Source organism: Nilaparvata lugens, chromosome 2 (genome assembly GCF_014356525.2).
Source record: "Nilaparvata lugens isolate BPH chromosome 2, ASM1435652v1, whole genome shotgun sequence".
NCBI classification, from domain to species: domain Eukaryota; kingdom Metazoa; phylum Arthropoda; class Insecta; order Hemiptera; family Delphacidae; genus Nilaparvata; species Nilaparvata lugens.
In genome coordinates this window covers 40,467,645-40,493,639 of record NC_052505.1, presented here as the reverse complement: position 1 = coordinate 40,493,639, position 25,995 = coordinate 40,467,645, and the positions used below count along the sequence as shown (strand labels likewise).

The 25,995-nt window shown below is 34.8% G+C and overlaps 1 protein-coding gene across 1 annotated transcript in view; it reads right to left on the bottom strand.

Moving 5' to 3' along the window:
* Window positions 1-25,631, bottom strand: part of LOC111055637 — a 364,687-nt gene extending 339,056 nt beyond the window's left edge. Inside the window, exon 1 of the mRNA XM_039420075.1 lies at window positions 24,967-25,631. Within this exon, the coding sequence (XP_039276009.1) occupies window positions 24,967-25,476 (510 nt within the window). The 5' untranslated portion in view covers window positions 25,477-25,631. The remainder of the gene's footprint in view (window positions 1-24,966) is intronic.
* Window positions 25,632-25,995: the final 364 nt, after the last annotated feature.

Genomic DNA, 25,995 nt, shown 5'->3' with positions numbered 1-25,995 from the left:
TACGAAGTTCTCTCAAGGTCTACACTTATTTTAGTGCTTTTAACAAACTTTCTCGAATAGAATACAGATCACCACAAAAATTACAATGACTCAAGCTTTATAGTCTTACGAAGAAATTCCATTCTTTGATGTATGCATCATAATCAGAGCTGAATAACATTTTCTACGTGATAACACACTACTACTATAACTACCTTAAAGGATAATTAATTATTCCGCTTAGTTCTAAAATCTGAAAATTCTTATATTATCAATATAAGCTTGTTCAGATGAACACTATCTTTCAATTCAATTTATTCACAATACACAGAAATACAATGAGAAAAAGCAATATACAACAAAACAATAGCAGTAACAATGATATTAACACATTAAAGACAATATTGCTAAAATGATGTGTGCTGGAAGAAGGAGGGGGAAAATACCTTGCCAACTATGGTTTCCCATGTAATAGGCAGGTAAGGTGAAACTGAAAGGGAAGGGTGTGTGATAGGGAAGTGAAAGAAGGCAGTTAGATAGGCAGGGCTGAGGAAAGGGAAGATAGGATGTGAAATAACAATAAAGATAACGGTTAGAATAATTTAAAGATTTGAAAAATAATTGCTCTTTATCCAATTAATGATTTCCTGTTTCATTTTCTTTGTAATTTTAGCATTGTTGAGATGATAATCCGGAATTTTATTGATTATTATAGTACTTGGATAAATAAGATGCCGTCTAATTGTTTCAATATTAGTATTATATATCAAATACATATTTGAAGTAGGTCTCAAGCTGTAATGTCTATTTAATGCGTTGTTGGTTTTCAACATATAACTGTCTAACTGTCGAAACCTTGAATCCATCAAATATAAGATCAGTCGGGAAAAATCTGGGTTTATTTAAAATAGATTTAATTATTAATTTGTGCATTATGAACAGTTCTTCCAAATGGGAATTATAACACCCTCGCCATACTGCTACTCCGTATTGCATTATAGACTGTACTATAGCAAAATAAAGCATTTTAAGATGAGTTGGATTCAGAATTTTTCTAGTTGCATAAAATTTGTAAGAGAGGTATTTCATCCTTCTGCAAATGAATTTAATATGGATATCCCATTTCAGGTTCTCATCTATATAGATATTTACAATTTTTAACTTTACTAATGATAGGACTAGTGCAGGAGTTGGGGTCAAGGTTGCAATTTGAATGGAGTTTCAAGTTTAATTCTCTGTCTTTCTGTCCTGATTTATTAAAAGAAAAGGTAATATAGTTGATTTTTGGAATGTTTAAGCTCAAAGTATTTTTATCTAGCCAATTTTTTATGCTCAATCAGTTTTGCTCTGCAATTTCATGAGACTCAGCCCACGTTCTTCCTGAGAAAATAGCTGCTGTATCATCAGCAAAGGATATTATAGTTGAGTTTTCAAGTTTTTAATCAATTTCGTAATTTAATTTTCTACAGATAATAAATATAATAAATGAATGATAATAATTGAACAGACAGTATTTATGATTAGTGATTGTGATGTAATAGATAAATTTGAGTCAACAGACTGTATCTTGAATAATAAAACCTTCTCTCATCAGTTTAGATGACCCAATTTTCTTTTTGAAAACTTTCTAGAACAATTTTACTGCTATTTTCTCAATTACGTTAGAACTTTATGATATTTATAGATTTTAATATGATGAAATAGCATCAATAAAGATAAATTAAAAAAACGGATCCAGATAGTGGGCCTATTGAATATAGGATGCTCTAGTCATAATAATCTCTGTTAGGATTATCAGAGTGAACTTATCGTTTGGTCAAATGCAAGATTATAAATCATTCAATCTATGTAAAGCTTGGAATGATTTATAAGAGAAGTATAGTTAAATTTGTTTGAACACTGATAAGTTGAACTTTTTATAGGACCAAATGGAACAATATTATTAATATTGAATAATATGACGACAATTAATCTATTATTCTTCCATTATTGACAAATCATCTTCATGAGCTAAAATATGATTCTGGTTTGTTCCCCACTTTTCAAGTAGAATATAACTCTGTTAAATGAATTCAAATATTACATCAGAAAATTAAATCATCCTAATTGTCGAGTAATCTTATCATATCGAATTTTAAAAAGACTAAAACGGAAGCCATGACTGTCATAATGTTCTGAACCGTATCAAGAAGATACAGTTGGGATTCATTACACATTACAATTTTTCCTAATATGATACATGCATTGTGACTAGAGAATTACCTATTAGTCATTTCAAGAAGATATTGTATTGAACAATGGATTGTTCACTTGAGCTCGGATAGTTTTGAATTATATGCATCTACAACAGAGCAAGACTTTCTACAATAAAGTAACATTTCACATAAAATCTCAGTGAAATTATAAAATCAGCAAGGTGTATCCTCTTTTTATTTCAATTTGTAGATATTATTTCAATGAAATTCCCACGTCCATGACACTTTTTCAGATGACAAAGCTGTTTTAGCCCAGAGTAAATAAACAAAGAAATTTATTTTATTTGAATACTCAGTCACAACTGGAGGTAGTGAACATGCACTATTATCCTATAATACTAGGCATTCCCATTGAGTGTAATTATAGAATGAAATGATATAGTATAGAAGTAATTTCTAAGAGAGTATGAATGCACGGTATTACATTATAATTCTATACTCAATTGGTATACCCAGAACATAAAAGCAGAAAACAGGATACCAAAGCGGTTTTATATTGATGGTAGAAACACATATTATTATATTTATTTGTAGATTGAGGTACAATAGGATTCGGTAAACATAAAGTACCAAATAAAATATGCTACCTCTATATATAGAGAGTATAGAAGAATTTCTACGTATATACTATCTGGGTAGACCTATCTCAGCGTCTATGAACGGTATTAATTATTTACTGTAATATTATTTATGAATTCAAATCTCATCAGGAAAATGCACAATATAGCATCAGAGATGCTAAAATGCAAAATGTGATCAACTCTGAATTTCACACAATAGAGTTTAGGCAAATTGAATTATTTTCTACAGATTGGAATTACTAGATGTTGCAATTATTCAAATGCTAATGAATCATCATTATACGAAAATCCAAAGTAAATGCTCTGTAATTCACCCCGAAGACTTCTGCTACTGCAAATATTGACAACAGGGTAAACAGCTAGATGGAAATTCGATGAGCGCTACTATCCAAAAATTATTTGTCAGCCTGGGAATCGAACCCAGTACCTCCTAATTGCTGGTCAGGAATGCTTACCCTCACACCAAACTGACAATCTCTGGATAGCAGCGCTCATTTCATAGGAAGCCATAGCGGCCAGCCAGTCTACAGATTGAAATTACTAGATGTTGCAATTATTCAAATGCTAATGAATTAATAATTATTATTAAACGAAAATCCAAAGTAAATGCTGTAATTCGCCCCGAAGACTTCTGCAACTGCAAATATTGACAACAGGGTAAACAGCTAGATTGCCAATTTCATAACGATATAAATAATTTCGTGAAATTCATACACCAATACATATAGACAACACAATATCTGCAGAAAGTTAATGTGGAATCGTAATGAATATTTATTTAAAAATTAGTAACTCAACCAAATATCTGATATGTGAATATTACACGTGTAGGCACATCTCCAATGTCATTATAAATGTAGATCACAGATGAAATATTCAGAGCCCTGAATTCAAGTACGGAATTATTCCAGCTGGGTTTTGCAAACTGAGGTCCAAGTTATTAACTGCAGTCTCATATCAAATTAAATAACTGCCTGCCTAACCAACAACCGAATAGGTTTTAACCTATACGTAGAAGCGATTTCCTATTTTGTAACAAGCTTAGCTACAATGTTCATCCACAAGAGGAATAGTTATAGTGGAAAAGAGAAAGGGTTAAGATGGATCAGGGAAGTTTGTGCTGGAGCCTCGAATATACCCAACGGTCGCTAGCAAATCCTCTCAGCGGCGGAAGTAGCTGCACACGAGGCGTTTTAAGCAAATAACATGCGTGCCTCGCAAAAAGTCACACACATTTTATGGTTGTCAACAACAGTGACTGAATTAGGTCATGGAGTATTTTGGAACATACTCGTACATGTCGAGTTGAAAACAAAAACAAAGAGAATATCTGATTTTAAAAAATAATAGCCAACAAGACAGTAAATCACATGAGTAAAGATGATTGAACTTACTATAATTAAGGTATAAGATGAGTTAAAAACAGAAACATGGAAGGAATTCACCATGATGGTGATCGATCATGAATGAATAATTCATAACATTATCATACTTATTCTAATATTCATACTTGTTCATTATTTGAAAGAATTGAATTTTAAAAAAATCACCCAAAGATAATAAATGAAGTAGGTGCATATTTATCCATTGTAGCCTGCTCTTTCCTAGATTGATGAGTTGAAAAATTGGAATTGAACAGCACGGTTCAACCTCTTTCCAGACCTGTCTAAGGTCGATTTGAAACCTGAACCTGCCTTTTTCCAGGTGATTTTAAATTAATTATTTTCAACAGCAAGATTGGAATCTGAATATAATAAAGTAATTTGAAAGCTTGCAACGGAAATGAAACATTACTTTGTAAGCATAACTATGAATCTATTGCTGCTGGTAAAAATTTCCTTTTAATATGAACGGAATGTATTTAATGAGATCACTTTTCCAGAATCACAATGGCGTGATTGGATTACATTCTAATCAACAATTACCAAGTGGTGCAAGTCAACAAATCTTTAAACAACGTTAAACCACCACTAAAATATTCTAATAGTCTGTTACAGTATGTTTTATGAATATACTGTGAACTTTGAGTTTTATTTTTTATTACTGGACAATTATTCAAATAATCAAGTAGTCAGTGAAAGTCAACAAATCTTTAGTCAACGTTAAACCACAACTATAATAATAATCTGATACAGTATAATAATCTGATACAATATAATAATCTGATACAGTATTTTCTTGCATATCCATACTTTTTCACTAATGAAATAAAACTTGAATTTTAAAAACACTTGAAGTGGAAATGCACTTACTATTGGTAGTGACGATCGTTTCGAAACGATCCACACCCGTTTCAATTCAATTTATTTATTTCACACACAATACAAGTTTGATACATATTGACAAAAGAATACATGCAAACATCATCTATCTTTAAGGAGGAGTCCATCTATGTTTAAGGAGTAGCCTACAAGGTAAAACCTGTGCGTAGACCTAAGTTGCAGAAAATATTTATTCAACATACACCAGGTCGAAACAATCGTCACTACCAATACTAATTGCATTTTCACTTTATAAGTGTTTTTAAAATTCAACAGATACAGAATGTTTTATAAATATATCCTATATCTTAAAATTCTATAAATTGATTGCTCTTTAATCTGTAGAGGATGTTATGTAGTTGAACAGAGATACTAGTTTCTATTGCATTCCATTACACGTTGAAGGCATTTTAGGATGTGGATCAATGTATTACACCACAAATAACAAGGAGCAAGAAATATCTCGAGGTATGAAGACAGGAACGATGAATTCCCGTAGGACAGCTGGCACCGACAATTCTATCTCATACAAAGAGAAAGATAGAACGTGACAATTGTGGCGAATAGTGAAGAAGAGGAGAGGAGCAACAATTGCAAACCGAAAAAGCAGAAAGTTTGCGACGGCGGCCGATAGCAAGAAGTTATTGGAATGCGCCTTGAATACAGACGTTATTTTCAATAGCGGATTAGTAGGAATAAATTCGACTCCCGACTATCGAAATTCGGGTAAGAAGGATTTGAAGATTGCGAAAAGAGATAGGGAGCGAGGGAGGGAATCCTTGGGAGACCTCTGACAACTACAAAAGGGCGGCGCGTTGATTTGTGTGCCGGGCCAGGGAAGGGGATTAATCCACCCCAGTGAGGGGATATCCCCTCCCCCCCACAGTGCACAAAGGCCTGCACTGCATTTTCCACCTAGGGAAGGGAAAACTCCCCTGCCTACTACAATCTCTCCTGCTTGTCAAATAGAATCATCATCTCGAGAAGCTCGCTTCCTCGTTCGCCAACCCTACCTTACTGATTTGTGAATTGACGCTGCAAGTCATCGTCCCCTCAAAACATAACCTCCACCGAACTTGCGAGAGAGTTCTGAATCTCAATTGCAGAAAAAAAACTGCAGAAGTAATGGAGTTAGGAGACTCAAGTGCTGTTTTGGCTGCATATCTCTCCATTCGTGCAAACGACATCATCTGCTGGAATGAATTGAGAGAGTGACACTGATCTCGTCAACCTACCAATCAATTCGTGTAGAAATTTCAGAACGTGGATGATCAAATTTGGAAAACGAGGGACGATTCAACAAAATTACTCAAGGATAACATATTGAATGAATTAAGCAAATTACATACTGATCTTACCAATCTAGCACTCGTGCTAGATTCAACTCATGCATTAAATCGAGTATGCGTTAAGAAATCCATAATACAGAAAGAACAAGTGAAGCCTTGAAGGGGTGAATTGAGAGGAACTGCTATGGCTAAGCTGTTAAACAAAGCTACTCCCAATGATTTGTCATAATATTTCAGATTTTTATAACTTATTAATGATGTATTTACTGTATTAGAAGACTGACCATGTTGGCTGAATGTTAAACTGACAAACTATAATTTATTATGGTTAGCAAAATCATCAATTGTTTAGGAATTATAATATTTGATCATTTTCAAGTTTATAATCATCTTGATGTCTTGAGTATCTTCATTATATTATTAGCTTCAATAAGCTACTTGATACTCATTATTAAATTATTTTTGTTTCATTATGTTTGACATTAAACTATTATTGTTTATTATTGTATCATTTATTACTGACTTTTAATCATTCGAATAATGGACTAATCTTTACAACATTAATTAGACTACTATCTGATTTTCCACTATATTTTATGGATTAGTCCATTATTCGAATGATTAAAAGTCAGTAATAAATGATAAACAAAACCAATGTAAACCAAAATAAATGAGAACAAATTTTGTTCTAACCCTTTGATGCAAAAATAGAAATCAACCCCTTGGAAACAAGCTCTATCTTGATCGCTTCCTCCAGTTGGAAAACTAAACCCAGTTTAATGGAGATTTGAACCCGTAATGGAGAATTTCCTTGAGAATATCTGGGAACAAAGCAGCGTACATTGAACAAAGAAACAATACGGGTTTCGGCTGAGTTGTTGTTAATAATAGAAGGGACACACATTTCATTACTGCTTTCTACTATTATCACCTAATTGTTTGAGCATAATAAGCTTCTATTGAAGCCCCACATGGAAGTCATGGCGGCACAATTGTATAGCTTCTCAATCGTCCCATTGTTATCATACAGCATACGGATACCCCCTACTTATTTACTTTGACCCAGCTCTATTATTGTCTTAAGAAGTCTACTTCGTAGAGGTACTTACTTACATGTAGAACGGCCTTCATTAACCAAACTTCCCATCGATACAGTTAACCGGGGTTGGAAATATATTTTAATTGGAAGTTTTCCTTATCTTCTGTCAATTATCTACGATTTTTATCTATCATCAAGCTAACGATTTCATGAGAGAACCGAAAGTTCTTAATCTCACTAAACAAAGCTTTTTTCTGCTGAGGGTGATGCAACATGTGCTCCAGGCCTTTAGGCCTACATGAGTAATGAGACAGATGATTATGAGAAATTAGTAGACCTAAGAAGTAGCGGTGGGGGTGGGGGTTTCGAAGCACGGGGTAGCGGTCTTTAAACGCAAACTATATTTAGAGGAGTTGGCTATTCCAACGGAAGTAAAAAACGCATGTTCCTTATCTTATGGATAGCTCATCAGAGCCAATCGCATCCTAACTGGTTGACAAACTACACCTGTGGTAGCTGGTCAGTGCCATCAACTTCATTCAATATTTTATTGACAATTCAAATTAGCTAGAAATTGGATCATTGGATAAATAATCAAGTGATATATTAACTATACCTCTGTTCACCCCGCAGATGGATTTTCTTCCTGTATTTAGTCTGACTAACACTAGCATTGTTAACATTAACATTCATTCTAGGCCGAAGTTATATAACACTCAATTGAAACATTTAGATGTAAGATGGAACATTGATGTTATTTGAAAATGCTATTAGAAAACTAGAGCTTATATTAAAAGTATTTTTCATTATTTCATATCTTAATTTCTCTTTCTCGACATTGTAAAGAATCAATATGATAGATTCAATTTAACTTTCAACAAGTTAGAATTCAACAAGTAAAATTTCTCAACTCAACTTTTTGTAACAAACTGCCAACTTTCAACAATAATATTCATCATTTAATAATTATTTACAATAATTCATCTCCATAACTTGCAATTGAAGACAACGTTTCCCAAATAATACGAAATAATGATTTTATACGTGGAGATTCATTTGAGATCTGAATTAGTGAATTAGTGAAAAGAGTGATGGCTTAGTTCATAGGTTGCTAAGCACTGTCAGAGTGTGGCCCAAGGATGGGGGGATTGGAGAGTGGCGGTGAGGTGTGAGTGTGAAGGGAGAGGGTGGGTGACCATCTTGTTGAGCCACACGGACCGTCTTTATGTTGATTCCAAGTTTGTTCTAGAATAAACTCGTTGAATATTCAAGAAGGCGGTGGCTAGAGCGACGAATATTTACTGCCTACCATTACCGAAAACCGCAACGACTCCTCTCGCGGTGACGTTTGCCGTGGTTATGATGGTCTTCTCCTCCTCCTCTTCTTTTCTTCTCCTCATCCCAATAGTTCCTTCTGCTTTTCGCATAGAAATCATCCCAAAAATTTCCAAAGCAACACGTGCACACAACTTTTCCAAATCCTGTTTGAAATTTTCGTTACTCCGTACAAGTAACTGAAATTTTACGTTACTTCGTACATTGTTTGAATAATCTACGAGCGATATTTCTTTTCACAAACCGCTTACCTGAATATTTATTAACAGCACTAGTTACATTTGCAACACGATGCTGCCTGGCAATATATCAGGCAAAACGATGCAACTTCAAGTTTCTTATGTTTTGGGAGAAGCATAACTTTGCAAAGCTCCACACAACTTTACACATCTTGTAAAAAAGTTGATAAGTTCATGCGAAGCTTGTGAGTGAACTATATCATTAAATCGATGCAGGTCTTTTAAGAATCGATTTATTATAACATATTCAATCCAAGTGATAAACGATAAAAATTATTGAATGAATTTATCTTTAAAAAATACAACTGCGTTCTATAATGACATTCAAAAGTTTCATCAAATGATTTCATCCTTCAAATTATTATAATTTATTTGTGACATTCCGTCACATATTCATAAAGTGAAAGTCGCACCAATACGAAATAAGTATTATCTAAATTCAGGAATACAAGGATTTTTACGATCTAAATATAAATGAATTTCAATTTATTCAATCTTTGTCCCCCTACTATGTAGGCTAAACATGGACATTTTAAAGCGTTAATTCTAGAACTGATATGACTGATTGTACGCTTAAAAAGGAGAGGAAATCCGTTGTTTGCATACAAAGATGCGCGAGGCAAATTAATCAGATTAATATCTAATTCCATGGAGCAAGCGACGCAAAGCGTCAAAATGAGCAAATATATTCCCTCCATTGAGGAAAGCTCTATGAGTTTGAATGAAATACAACGCACGAGTTGATGGGTATTATATTCCCAGATATTATATGCACCGAAAGCTCACCCTTCATTCAAGATTATTTGGATGGGACAATAAAATACTGAATTCTCAATGAGCAGTTATTTTCTAATATTTTAACATTGTTTGCAGTTCTATAGTTAGATGAAGTCCGTCCAATCAAACACCAAAGTAGAAACAGATTGTCTTGTTTTTTTATTCCAGATACAACTTTTTTAACCATTTTATCAGAATGAATAGTTAGTTTATCATGACAAAATATCTATAAATTATTATCACATAAATTACAGATAATGATAAAAACATATCAGGTGTATGCTTTGAATGATCTTTCCTCAAAGGTGGTTTTGATTGGGTTTAAAAATGAACTCCAAAAAGATAATTAGGCCTACTTAGGCACATAAATCATTCAATAGGATTGAAAGTTTATTAATCAATCAATGCTTTGTGATTGTGAGAATTATTATCTTATCCACTATTAATATATAGTGAGAAAATAAAAAGTTGGACTTACTTACAGAGAGGTTTGATTGGATAAGATACTCACCTGAAACAAACATAATATTATAAGAGATTGAATTGAGTTGAAAAATTTGGGTCGATGTCAAACGAGGCAAACGACAGAAGAGTCCTGCGACAGTCGAGACCAGCGACGGTAGAGACCGGCGACATTCGAGGCCAGCGACGGTAGAGGACTCCTGAAAAAGTGGCCTCAAATGTCGCCTGCGTTAGGCGACAGTTGAGGCCACTCTAATTTTTGTACAGCCCCGACAGTCGAGACCTGCGACGGCAGAGGACTCCTGAAAAAGTGGCCTCAAATGTCGCCTGCGTTAGGCGACAGTTGAGGCCACTCTAATTTTTGTACAGCCCCGACAGTCGAGACCTGCGACGGAAGAGAACTCCTGAAAAAGAGGACTCCTCCAATTGAGTTTCGTCAACAAAGGTGGTCAAGTCATATACATTCCAGTACTTGGATGATGGTCCCTAAACATATTTTTAAGTAATGGGAATCCATTACTACTGCATTATGCCTCCTTCATTGACAAATCTAAATATTTATCTATCTTCTATCCATCTATAAGACGAGATGGTGTCTGTCTTTCTGTCTGTTTGTATGTGAGCTCATCACGCTTGAAATACTTGACTGATTAAGCTGTAATTCTTCACAAAGATGATCGTTCTGAAAATCCTTCAAGGATAAGCACTATCTACCTTCAAAGTTCATATGCTTTTTTATGAAGGAAGTTTCCATTATTTAGTTTTCAACAAATCAGAAGTTATAATCATTATAAAATGTATTTTGTCTGGAATCGCAGTAGGAAGTGTCCTCAACTGTCGCCTGCTGCAAGCGAGTCTCTAATTTATGTACAGGCCCGACAGTCGAGACCAGCGACATTCGAGGCCAGCGACGGTAGAGGACTCCTGAAAAAGAGGCCTCAAATGTCGCCTGCGTTAGGCGACGGTTGAGGCCATTCTAATTTTCGTACACTCCCGACAGTCGAGGCCTACGACCGTAGAGGACTGTAAAACAGTCCTCTACGGTCGTAGGTCTCGAATGTCGTCGGTCTCGACTGTCGCGCCCCCAAAAATTTCATAAACGCAACATGCATAACATTGGTGCTATGCCAATAGAAATTGAATATCTATACTGTATTTACAATTTTCGCAAATAAAATTGCTTATCGGGGAAAGGAAGATCCATGAACTAAAGTAAACCGTGCTTAGCTTGAATTATTACCAATGGTCAATTTATTGCCGTTTAATTGCAAGATTTTTGGAGAAACAACTTGATTTTTCATGGATTTGGTACTAATGAATGCCAAAATAATTATTGAAGTATAATCAATATCATGTTTTCAATTCAAATTTCGTTGATTACATCTCTTAATAAACAAATTTTTTATCGGCATGGGTTCAAAAAAGCTTATAAGGAGGAACAAGTATACAGAAGCATACACAAATCAATTTTTGGTAAGCCAACGCACTAGGTAATTTTATTATGATTAGTAGAATTTGAAATTTGACATTCATAACTTTAATTAAACTTTGTAATGTATGCAGAACAGCTGAATGGCTGACATGATAAAATGGCAAAACTCATAGATCATGATGTACAGATTACTTCACACAGTGAGAAATCATTTTATTGTTATTGCATACTTGACTGACTTAATCAAAACAATATATAATGAGATTGGTACAAGTGAAGTAGCAATTGCCACCAAAATCACTATAATTTTTTTGGCAGAGATTCACATGATGGACTGAACTGGCTTGGATTTCTGGTTGCAATAAGCTGGAATAGATACAACAAAGAAGTGATGTGGCATGATGAGATCATGAGAGCTATAAGAATACTGCAATATTAACTCTTTACTTGCAGATGAGGGAGACTGAATCTTCATCACTGATACAATACTCAAGATGATAGAATATTGTATTGATAGCAGTCAGTACAGCTCTACAAATAGAGCGCTCTAGAAATAATTGGACCATGTTTGGTAACGTCATCAAAGTTTTATACCTCAGCAACTAGTAATACGACCACTTAATTACATGACACCAACCAATAAGTTTTGTATCTCTAAAAGCAAAGATCAAGAGAAGTTGACTGTTATGGTTGATGAAGAAAAAAGAGAAGTACAGCTAGGGATAAGAAGCAGGACGATTATGAACAAAAAACACAGTGGGAAAGAAAAAGGACGAAGACAATTATAATGATAAGAAGCGAGGAGAAAAGGAGTCGAAGAAGTAAAAGAAGAGGAGAAGAAGGGAAGGAAAAAGAAAAAGTCGAAGAAGAATGAGGAGGAGAGAATGAAAATTAAGTACGGTATATGTAAGAAAAAAGAAGTGGACTAAAAATAAGAAGAAAAACCGCGAACTATGGCAATGATGTGCTGAGAACAAAGCACACTGTTCACTTGAGCACAGCACACTGTACTGTACTAGAATTGGATAGCTTTGCAAGCAGTTGATCGACCTACAGTCCACAATCCACATCTACATCTCTCCATAATCCAAATCCGGGTATGTGGACTCTCTCTCACTACGGGGGACCCGGTCTCGCTAATCACCTCACCTGTCTCCTCCCAGCTCTCTCTTTCTCTATATTGCTCTTCTTCTCTTCTCTTCTTTGCTCTTCGCCGCGACCTACAACTCTTCCTTTCGCCGACCCGCTCACAAAAACAAACGTCCAATCAGTCGCATTTACCAACTCTACTCTATTGCATAGCACTAAACACTCAGGCAACGTTTCTTACAAGCACACCAGGCCAAAACATTTGCAGATACTTTTCAAACCATCTATAATCACCATTAGGAGGACTTGAATTCTGCAGAAATGGGAGTTCTCAAATAGGTTGACAAAATACATAATTTTGCAATAAACTATTATATAAGAGGTTTCTGATAATATTTAATAAATACAAAAAACTTACATTTCAAAATAATGTTGTATTCATAAGACCGTTTTCACATTTTTCTCAAAAAACCAAAACATAACTGCTATTAATTCAAACTCGGCATGTAGATTGAATTGCATTTGTACGTGGTTTGAATTGGTCTTATTTGCAGGTGTAAAATATTACCAGAGATGAATAATGCAATGTTAGCTGTATCTTTTCTTCTCTATTACCCACAACATAACCACAAACGAAACTCGAAATGTGCAACAACGTCTCATATAGAACCGTAACTTGTGTCAAGTTACGATTATGCGAAATAAATTAAAAAAAAAGTCTAAAACTTACACTGTTCAAATGTTACTTTCCAGTCAGCAATACTAGCAATTGAACCTTGAGATTCCATAGCACTTGGCCAAATTATCGTCTGATTACTTGTTAGTTGGCATATTTCCCACCAATCATAGATTTCATAAAAAATTAGTCAGTATATCTTGAATTATAATGATTCCACTACCAGCATATTACTTGTAATACGAAGATAAATTGCACAGTATGTCTTAATATTCTGTAAGATTTGACATTCAAATACCAGTATGAACATTGTTACTTGACATGTGCCATGGAAACTTCATCAGAATTTAATTTTAGGAAAGTAGCTCCTGTCTTAAGAGTTGTAGTCATTTAATTATATCATTATATTATAGTAGCCTAGTCATTAATTTACAATGCACTTTTGTCAGTTGTAGATTTTCTAAGCTAATACAAAAAAACACAATTGCAATGTTTTTCTGGAATGTTTCAAGCTGTAAAAGAGAGATTGTAGCTTGTTAAGCAATACCAGATGAAATCTGACTATCTCACAGTAAACGTCATTCAGTAAACGAAGGCAATACAATCTCTATATACCAAATAAAAAAGTTTCATCCCAAATAAAACAAACTGCAAACTGTGAGCCAACAATAAATTTACGCCTTCGAATGTTTTTGAACAATATTCAATACTTACACAACCGATGTGGTGATAACACTTCAAATTCGGTTCTCAATTGATATGTGAACAGTGGTGACTGACGTTTTGTAATACACACTTGGCGTAAGTGGGATGCATAGACGGAAAATGGAATTGATTGCTTTTGACATACAAAATCAATTGGCTGGATAGGGAGGCCCAACTGATAGAAGGAGAAGAGGGTATGATACACGTTCCGTATAAGCTTATATTGATGTGAATTCTCCAAATCCCTTAGGCACACTGGCTCTGCTGTAGGAAAAGGCTCAGGTCTTTCTGACAGATTCAGATTGAAGTTCTTGTATTATTTTTGCCGTTACATACGAGGAATCTATAAATTTCAAAGAAATCTTTCTTACTTGCAGACAGTATGACATATGAAACGCTTCAAATCATGACTTTTATTGACGATTTGTCTATCAGTTATGAATTTTATCAAAGAGAACCGGTGTAAGTTCTCGACTACATTAATGGGATACTGGAACTAGTTACTTGTGAATAACTATTCACAGAAAGAACTGTATTCACAGAATACCGAAAGAACTGTATTCTATAACTTGGGAGTACTTGTAACACATACTTTTATTTAGTATTGAACAATTATCACTTCATTCTATTCACAAAGATTATTGTAAATTCCTCATGCATTACTTAAACATTCATTCAAGTGTTTTTACATCTCCAAGTTCCATTATTATAATGCGACCTCTACTGTGCTTGAAATATCCCTAGTCATAGGATCCTAAAGTTGGAAAAAATAAACTTTAATCGAACTGAAAATGCCATCAATGAAGATTGAATCTATTCAATTGACAAAGATCGATTTTCATTTGTGAAAAATGATGAGATTTGTCGTTGGTTCAATTGTCCCTGCCCTGATTAGTAAATTATTCCTGAAAAAAGTGATGCTAACATTCACCAAAGAAATGTTTCCAAATATAATTTTTTAATTAATTTCAGAGACTGTGCAACATGGAATAATATGTAATTTTTAACATACATCTACCACGTCTGATGAATTGACCATATTATATGGATGAATGAAGTTCAATTAGTTTGCATGTGTAAGCTGTTACATTAGTTTGCAAGTTGTTTTATGTTGATTTTTATTTTGCAGGTGTAAAAGTCTCCTTAATACACACTATGTTGGCCTACGTAAGTTGATGAAAATCTACAACACAAAGTAGAAGGAATTATTATTGCTTGTTATGACTTCAATACCGCTAAGTATTTCTAGTACTTCAATTACTTATTTTTCTTTTGTCACTCAATCGATGTGAATATTGTAGTGCTTTTACACTTTCTTCTCTGTGTCTACAATTAAAACCTTACCTAAAAATCCTAGACTATATACTATATCAATCCTATAAAGGATCCTCCATTCTACAGTATTATCTTAGAATCTTATCTACGACAACACTGCGTGATATATTCGAAACGTAGGCAAGGTAGCTGCAGCCACAGTAGGCCAGCTACATTCAACACTCACGGTGGCCATTCGCCAGCATGTAAATTACTACTTCCTAAGTCTAATTTCCCCGCTGACTAATAATTTTTCAAGCAACCTTCTCCCTCCACTTCCGACAAACACCAGTCACAGTCTTGCTGGTCACTAGAATGAACGACCAGGGAATGTTGGAAGCCATTGGAAGCCATATGCATAGAATAATTGTAGGAGGTCTCAAAAAATAATGTGAAAAACTTGATAAGGCACTGAATCGCGTATTTTTCTCATAGATAGATAATATAATATCGGACGACCTGGATTATCCCATAATGTGCACTAGTTGCACTACATTTTACAAGCTTTGAGAACATAATGAAAATTAACATGTTTTGAGAATGATCAATACATACGTGATATATTAATTTCTCGAAAACTTTTGATGAAACAAAATACGAACACAATAGGTTGACTTGGATAGTTTTATAAGGCCCAAGTTTCAAAGCAATATTGTATTTGCTTTTTGGATGTATTTGTTTGTTTATTTATTTTGAATAAAGATATCGTGTCAATGGTTGAGGGTTGAATGAATTTCAAACAATTACTAATAGTTTTTCTAATAAATCACAAGTTCATCTATCAAAAATCAGGTGTGGCGCACTCACACAACTTTCCTTACCGTTATGAAAATTGATCACCTGACGCTAGTGTTCCCGCGCATCTCAAGTCTACTATTCAAAGATTTGAGCCAGCTGGTGACAGGGCAATAACGCTGGAGACACACGAGGTCTGCTATCTCTTCATAGTGAATCATTTAATAGAATCAACAGTTGCCAACAGTTTGCAATTGGATAATCACATTTTCTCGAATTTCGAGCTTATTTTTAATTTTAGGTGAACATGTTACTGAACATTAATTGTAGAGATTCTCATGCTCAATCTATTCCACTCAAAAGTTTTCGTTCAAATTGTATCTGAAGCCTGATAATTGAGAATCTAAAATCAAACTTTGCATAGATGGGGCGGAGCTCCTGAAATTTTTACAGATATGGGACTTGTGGCAGTTGATAGAGCTTATTGATGACTATTTCAGATATAACTTTGATCAAAATCGTTGGAGCCGTTTCCGAGAAAATCGCGAAAAACCCTGTTTTGACAACATTTTTGCCGCCATCTTGAATCGCATTTGATCGAAATTGTTCGTGTCGGATCCTTATATTGAAAGGACCTTACGTTCCAAATTTCAAATCATTCCGTTAATTGGGAGATGAGATATCGTGTGCACAGACGCACATACACTCATACACACACACACACACACACACACACACAACACACACACACACACACACACACACACACACACACACAACACACACACACACACATACAGACCAATACCCAAAAACCACTTTTTTGGACTCAGGGGACCTTGAAACGTATAGAAATTTAGAAATTGGGGTACCTTAATTTTTTTCGGAAAGCAATACTTTCCTTACCTATGGTAATAGGGCAAGGAAAGTAAAAAGTAAATGGTATCCGACGAAAGAGATGTTATTAAGCCTCTAACTAGTTTATACGTGTCAATAATGCTTTTTGCTTTGTAGCAAAAAAGCAATACAATTCATTTCGATTGAGCGACAAATGAAAGATAAGTAATTGAAGTACTACAAATACTTAATGGTATTGGAGTCATAACAAGCAAGAATAATTTTAATTCATTAGCTTCAAATGTTAAAAAATAACGATAAGGTTCTTTTCGATTAGACTGTTGGGATAAACTAATACATCAATTAGGATTGATTGGCTAGAGATGTAAGTTACCACAATTTCTCTACAAAACTACTGTAAATCTCAGCCAATCCATACATAACCACCACATCATCAAAACGATAAACTTCCAATCCAACGATCTCACCCCTAGCAATATGAAAATCAACATTACTCACTTTATCCCAGTTGAATATAAAAAGTAAGTTTCCACCAATATGACTTGGATTGTGGATAAGCCACAAAATCGCAAGAGTGGTCACTAGTCTGGTGCCAACAGCTGCAACATCTGTGTGAAAAGGGTTGATAAGAGAGACCAGTCACTAATGTGCGCTCTGGTCGATTATTTCATGGCATTATTGAAAATGTATACCGGTATGTTATACTACCATTTCATGGCATTATTACGAGAAAAGGAAACACTGCTAGCGGCCTGAACATGAAAATTGCACGGGATCAACATCGCGTCGAACATTATTTCCTTGATTTGCAGAAATAGCAATGCTACATTTCTAGAGCCTATCGGCCCATTTCTTCTTCGACAGGCGAACACAATGATAGCAGAAGTTGGCGATAGAATTAAAAATGCAGTTTGATTACTCCGGGAATGGCGGAAAACGAGAGAAGTGCTTGGGGAGGGGAAGGTCTTATTCCATAATGTAAGTTAAGTGCAAGCAGAGTGTTTGTTCGGCTCCGAAAAGAAACGGTTTGTATCGGAATAGAGAGGCCATTTATCGCTGGAGGCTAGTTTAGAGCTGCAGCTCGCCAGGGCGATATTTCTTGCTTGTTTAGTGTGTTGCCACTAAAATAGGGCTGGCTGGTCGGTCGGCCAATCGACAATGCAGCACGCTCATCCCACATGAATTCCCAACAAATCAACACATAACTCCAATTTAGAATTTACTTCAATTTCAACAACTTGTAAGTCAAGTTATAGCATTCGGATAACATTCTAACACATTATAATTGAATTATAACTTGGGTAACATTCGGCTAAGAGATGATGAAATTGACTAAACGTTGTGAATAAAAACAAAGATTATGTGAATTCCATAGATCTGGAGTTAATTTGAAGAGCTAAATATTATTGTTGGTTTGAATTAGTGTGAAGGAATCCGATCGGTAATGTATGATTTTAAGTAGTAATGAGTTCGAGATCTGTAAGGAAATTCTGGTTTTATCTAGAAAATTGATTCTGTGACAATGTCATTGCAAGTGCGGGAAGACAAAACTGTATGGATTTTAATATTATATTCAAATTTATCATAAACGTGCTGAAAATAAGTATTAGTGGTCTGTTTGAATTACCACAAACTTGTGGGAAGATTTGATGTTAATTTTCAAAAATATTAGTTAATACATCCAAGGCTAGTGTCAGGTATGGGTAAATATCAGGTGTGGGTAATATATCGTTTGCTACATGTTGCTCTGATAAAAACAAGCTATATAAGCGAGCTGCTAGCGCAGTTCATATATCTTCAGTGGAGGTTCTGCATGGTGAATCTCCCTTCCAAACACACCAGTGATCACACATTGAAGGTGACGTATGAAATTCAAGCTAGCCTATCATCCAACACACGATACTGTCAATGCAGCCTTCTTGCTTCGTGACAAGAGCTGCTCCTCTTCCTCCAGGTGCAAATTGAACACGAGAGATTGTCGTTTTTATTGTCATTGCGGCAACGTGGCAAGTGAATAACGCAAGAAAAGCGTTAACGCGTCTTCAACCCAACCCAACCCCTTACACGGCGAAAAATTTAAATACTTGATACAGGTTGGTACCGTATAATATAGGCGCCAAGGTGTAACGATATTAAAATTCAACCGACGTTTTCACGATACAGAATTGAAGCGAGAACGAAAAAAGGAAAGTGAGATAGAGATGAAGGAAGAATGAAGTAGGAAAAGAGAGAGAGAAAAAATAGAGAATGAAAGAAAAAGGAGAGAGATTAAGAAAAGGAGGATGGAAGAAACAGAGAGGAAAGGTAAGCAAACATTAAATAGAAAGCGATAAAGAGAGATGATACGCGTAAGAAATGGGAAGATAGACACAGGGAAATCGAGAGAGAATGATTAATAAAGAAAATACTAGTAAACAAAGACATGGAATAGAGAGAAAATAGAATTAGAGAAAGAGAGGAAGTGTTTAAGAAGCAAACGCACGTTATAAATCTGTTTCTTGGGTGTTGAATGTTTCTAGAGGCATGCAGTGTGTGAGTTTCCAGAGGACGAGGAACAGAGGGCCAGGAAGGGTGGGGGTGGTTATGAGTTGGTTGAGGGTGGAAAATGGAAAATGCAAGCGAACTCGTCCTGACAGAACCACGTAGGCCTGAGCTAAGTGACTGCTAATACAGACTTTGTACTCAGCTCAAATCCGAAGCAAACGAACAATTCTCTTCAAAAGAAAACGAAATTTATTCAGAGCTGCTGACACAAAATTATTATTCATTTTACTAGTCACGAAACGCCACGCTCCAAGCTGGCATATCCGACTGCAATTCTCATCAGGAAATGTCTGCTGCCACTGATACTCGTTGGAGATGTCAACAAATTAATAATAAGGAAGAATTTAACCGCGCTAACATCACTTCACTGCTATCGAAATACACCTGAACGCTGATGAAAAGTTTTAGAACTGATTTTAATCAACTATAGTATTTAGATCCACAAAACAGTCGATCATGGTGCAATCATATTTACTATGAATGAACTAACTCAATAAATCTTGTACGAGCAGGTGTAACCCGTGCATTGCAAGGGTCTGTGGAAACACATAAATACATTACATTATACTTCCATAGCCTACTGGAAATTAAAAGTATTTAGTTTTATCCTATGACGTTTCTTGAAATCTACAATATTGTCAATGGAAAAATTAATTTTTAAAACTTGCACAAGAATAAATTTTCATTATTTGTTAAAAATTACATGGACAATCTTCATTGAAGTTGAAAATTCCTAGCAACCTGGCAACTTCCACTTATTTGGCTAGACGCAACCAATGTATTGGGATTAATAGAAGAATAGAACAACTTCTCTTTGCGTAGATTATCTCAAATCAAATAGATTCGTTTTAATTATTAGGATAGAGATGAATTAATCAATCAATTTCTACTGAGAATATTAATAGGCTACACAATTGTATTTAGGATGGTTGCATCTCCTTGAAGATACAAGAAGTGATAACTCTTTAAAAATCGTTACTAGCAGTGAAAAATTGTAGATTGTGGAAAGTGGATAATTATCTATATCAAGAACCCAAGTGGAATAAATCCTACTCCCACCAAGAACAAGGCATTTCGGGGGAACTGAATAATGTCTTCTTAAAATCTCCAAGACATTGCATCAGCTAGGCAAATTCGTACGGAAAAAGAACAAAAGACTAGGCTGGACTATAATCGTGCGCCGGCAGGGGAGTTGGTCGCCACCCTTCCACTCTAATCTTGGCAATCAATCAAAGATCAGCATGTCAAGCAGGTCAAGTTTAGTCATTAATCATTAAGTTACGAACAGGTAGTACGGGGTTTTATTCAAACTATGCTATTGGCGGCAACTACAACAAATCAAACATGAATGAGCTTTACAAGGAGTTACTGAAGAATAGAATTAAGCAATAATTTTTCAATCATAGAGAATCTGGAGTAGCCTACCGAGGTCAACTTTTTTTCCTTGTACAATTCAAAATCTTAATACATATTTGCATACATCTTGTAACAGCAAAGTTTGTGATGACCCAAGTCAACTTCCTTTCTACTTTTTTCATGTTCTTTGTCCATTTCAAAATTCAAACATTTGTATACATTTTGTAACAACTATGGTCTTCCATAAGCTTGTGAATACTGAAATATTACTTGATATCAACATATGTTGGGGATTTAGAAATAAATATTGAGATTTATCGGTGGCGTTACACTCGGTGGTTTTACTTGTACAATAATGTCAATTCTAATTCGGATATTTCTGTTGAACGATGTGCCCTAACGAAAGACTTTGGGCCAAAACTCAGGGCCATGTTAAACTTTCCAATCGTGAGTTTTGAACACTAATCAACATTAATCTATATCAAGCATTCAATTTAATTATAAACACCTTGTCAACGTTATTCAACTTCAACTATTCGGTTAACAGAAAAATTACAAAATCATTTGTATGGAATTTCTCAACGGGAAATAAATGCTTTATTTTGCTAGAAAGCAAAAGTTTCCAAGAAGAGCGACAGAGAACAGATCATCAACTTCCTACATTGACTAATAACATTCTAGTCCAAAACACCTCAATCAATCTGAATTAATTCACTTGCATTCTTCAATCTCCAATTTCACCCTGGCAAGTTATTTGAAACGGACTGAGCAGAATAGAGTAGAGCTGAATGGACAAAGCTTTTTCTGGAGCCTATGGGAACAAAACTGAGAGCAAAGAGAATCGATTTCGTTCCTCACTTTAGCTGAACAGAGTAGTAGTAGCTGTAATCAGAAAAGGTATCCAGCTGTTGTACTTTTTCTAAAAATACGTTTTATTTTACTTTCACTCTGTTCCTGATGTCACTGCTCTTATCTTACATCTGTTTTGGACCTTTTCATTTCTTCGCACTGAGTCATACTTGTACTCAAGCTTCTAACGGAGATGTTGAAAATAAGAGTATAATATAGTATATTTTTAATTTAGAGTATATAGTTTTTCAAAGAATAAAGTGTGATAACTATAAATTACAACAAAAAAGGAATCAACAACTCAAAACACCTTTAAATTTCTGTGGTTATTTCTATTTACAATGGAATAATTTAATGCACTACATTTCACCTACTTATCTACTTTACTTATCATTTCAAAAATCTTTAGTGTATGAGGTTGAAAAGCTAATAAATCAATAGATGCAGCACTAGATAAGCCAATACATTATACTGAATATATATAATGTCAAATGAGAAACATAATTAATTTCAATCATTTGTGATGATTAGAAAAACGAAATCATCCTAGAAAGGAAATTACCATGGAAACGAAAACGTTTCGTTTTCTTACCCATAGAAACGAAATTATATGTGCGATCAAAATTCGTTTCTAATTTCTACCAGTTAAGCTTCTTTGTAATGATCCGATGAGCTGCATCAGATAAATTAATTGGAGCACATGAATGTTATTTTCTGACATTTAAAGCTATACACTGGCAGACAAATAACTAAAAAGGTGCGTACAGATATACGCGCCGCGAACATGAGCAATTACTTTTAATCAGCTGACTATATCTGTATTTTTATAGAAACGGTAAGATACAGATATAAAAAGCTTGGCATCAGCTGATTAAAGTGAATTGCTCATATTCGCGGCGCGTAAATCTGTACGCACCTCAACATAACTATAACATTAGTAACTGATGTGCAATAAAAGTATCAGTTGGGTACAACAGAATCCAGCTCATAATGAGATGTTACTTTATGTCAATGAACAATAGGACAAAAAAAAATGAAAATATTCTCGATAAATGTGAAAAGTCGAAATTTCGAACTTCGAAATTTGAGTTGTACAAAAGTTACTGATAATGATCAGTGCAGGAAAGTCCACGGAGCCTTCTAAACATTATTGGAGCTCGGAATATATTAATATCAGCTTTAAAGTAGATACAATCAATTATATAGACAAGTTCAACGAAACAATGTGAGCAACTAAATTACGGTATAAGTGAAATTAATTTATTTGATTACTAATCACTGTGGAGTGAATAAATATAAGTAATTTGATATTTTTCAAAAGAAATAGCTGATAAAATAATAAATTAGGTAATTTCAGACAGTAATAAATTCATTTTACAACCCCAGTGAAATGAAAAGAGAAGGGAAGCTTTGAAGACAGAAAATACGAGTGAATTGGGGTTCGGCTATCGATTAATTCGATGGAGGTTTGTTGGTCGGAATTATTGCAAAGACGTGGACAGTTTGCGGCGCGCACCCTATAATGCCAAGAAGAGAGATGACATCCCACCAATATGCGACAGAGAGCCAAGCAGTCAAGAGGGACAGAGAAGAAACCCACTACTTGTTTGTGCAGGAATCTCATTTATTTCAGTGACATGTTCTGATATTATATGAGACAGGCGAATTATTTTTAGAAATATTTTTCATATTATATAATAATAGTTTATGTTGTCATGTGTCTGTACGGTATAGATACTGTACATGAAATAACATAATCATTTTTGTCTATTAACTTAATTCTTTTTTAATATTATATTGAATTTAATATAATTGAAAAAGAAAATCCATTCTGAAATTAAGTCCAAAAAAGTGATAATATGGCAAGAAACTGTCAATTAAGCCTATAAAATTATTCGGCTTATCAGCCAACAGAGTTAAGGTAGGCCAATTTTTACTGGTTTAGAACCCCAAGGTGATTTTGGTTTAGACAAGGACTACGATGTAAGTCCATTCATAATAATATTATCCAATAATCCTCCCATTGTGATAAATCAGCTGAAAGCTGTTATCATGTGATTGACGGTTTGCATTAAGTGCTTGTGCCCTCCAAATTGCTGTGTATTTATTGTTATCTATTATGGCCAACACAAAGCAGAATTTTTGTAAAAAAAATGGAAAATATTCAAGATATAATACAAAATTATTCTGAACTTCTTCAAAAATATTGATGAGGAATAAAATTGATAACTACCAAATATTCAATCTATTACCAAAAAGTGTAGTCTTTAGCTGGGCTTACACCAAAGTTATTAACAAAATGTTAATAACTTAATCTTAATCTTTATAGATTCTATGAGATTGAACAGAACTTGACAAACGCATACCGTATATCATGTGTATGATAAGATTTATGTTCGATCCAATAGAATATGTAATTAAGTTATTAACATTTTGTTATTAACTTTGGTGTAAATGCAGCTTAAGTTACATTCAAGACTGAAATTATTGCTGATAAAGTATTGGTTTACAAAAATGATAAATATATATATATATAAAACTAATTCAAATTAACGTATGATTTTTAAACATTATATTAGAGTTCCTTTCTTGATTGTAGAATAACAATAACTCCTTCACTCCAGGAGTTAAATAATCCTAATAGAACAAAGAATAAAATGAGATATCAAAAAAATAGGCCTAAGTTAATAATATTTTTCTTTTACATTGACAATATATTTCTTCTAACTTTTTTCGCTTTGGAAATAGAATAGGTACTGATTTTCTCACAACTTTAAATTTATCCAAAATTGAATCCAGAGATTTCTTCTGGAATTTTCTTTGCATCGTCTTCAGGGATTTTATATTTGGCAACTGAATATCGGTACTAAACTTAGGCCGATATTCTAGATGTACCTATAAAACATGAATTGAATTTTATCCAAATCATAACAGTTATTGAACTACTACATACTATAATATGGATGAATGAAATGAATAAATTCCACATACGTTCTAGGGGTAACTTACCCACTTACGTTATCTATTATGAAGGCCTGTAAATATTAGGCCTATTGATCCTAACCTAAAAACATGAGTCATGTGGTTGGATTTGCTGTCAAAACTTGGAGATGTTCTATGTAGAAATCTGCACTCTGCACTTATAGTAACGAAATAGAAGTATAATAGTAGTAAAAATATAATAAACTCACCGAAGTTGAATAAGGTTGACAACTGAGGCGAATCCCATCCTGTGCAAGTTTTTCCTTCAGAAGAACCTTCAGCTGAATTCTTGGAATCCGGACCAGTTCTGCTTTGCCTTCTTCATATTCATCCAAATAACGACCAAGTTCCTGAGCACTTCCAGCACTGGAGGACCCTGCCGGACTACGTCCAAGTCCGTCTTTTTCGGATACCCTACCAGAAGAGGTTCGCGAGGATCTTGCACTAGCACTATCACACTGACATTCTTCTTGGATAGCGGCCGATTCTTCAAGAGTAAAGTAAACAGAAGCGGCGCCTTCTTCTCTCAGTGTTCTCACCGACTGCAATAACCTATTTCGATGATTGGGGTTAAAAACACCGATGGCATCCAAGTCGGGATCGCCGACTTGTTTACAAATTTCTAGATCATCATAGCCATTGTCTAAAAACGACTCAGCATACTGACCCAAGTGTAAAGAACGAAGCCATTCAACGACTATGTTACCATTATTTGACATGATTCAAATTCACACGCGTATATCACAGAAGCCAGCACTGGAACACCACCACTAACCACATTCTACATCGGCACGCCGCTCTCTGAGCACTATTTTAACATTTCCACGAGTCGTACACGAGATCGAGATGACACAACTACACAGTCGCCGACATATTGACATTCTCCCGGCAGTTGGGGCGTTCGCCGACAGGTTGCAGCACTTCACGACTACCCACTTTTCGGCTGCTTGGCTTCCATTATGAAAGTGCAACACAAGACGGCAGTTGTTTGAAAGCATTAAAATAGAACCAGTTTCTGGTCCGTTACCTATCTCAGCAATGTCCGTCCACCTGAACCTGCACACTTGTACTTGCGCTTGGCAAACAAACATTCCAAAAAACTATTGTCACAAGAAAAAAAGTGCTTTCTATCAGGGACAGTACTGTTTCTAACAACGTACTTTCTTGATTCATTTTTATGGTGGAGACTTGAAAAAAACAAGCTCATGCTCCGCACTTCTGAAAAAGAGTACTTGGAG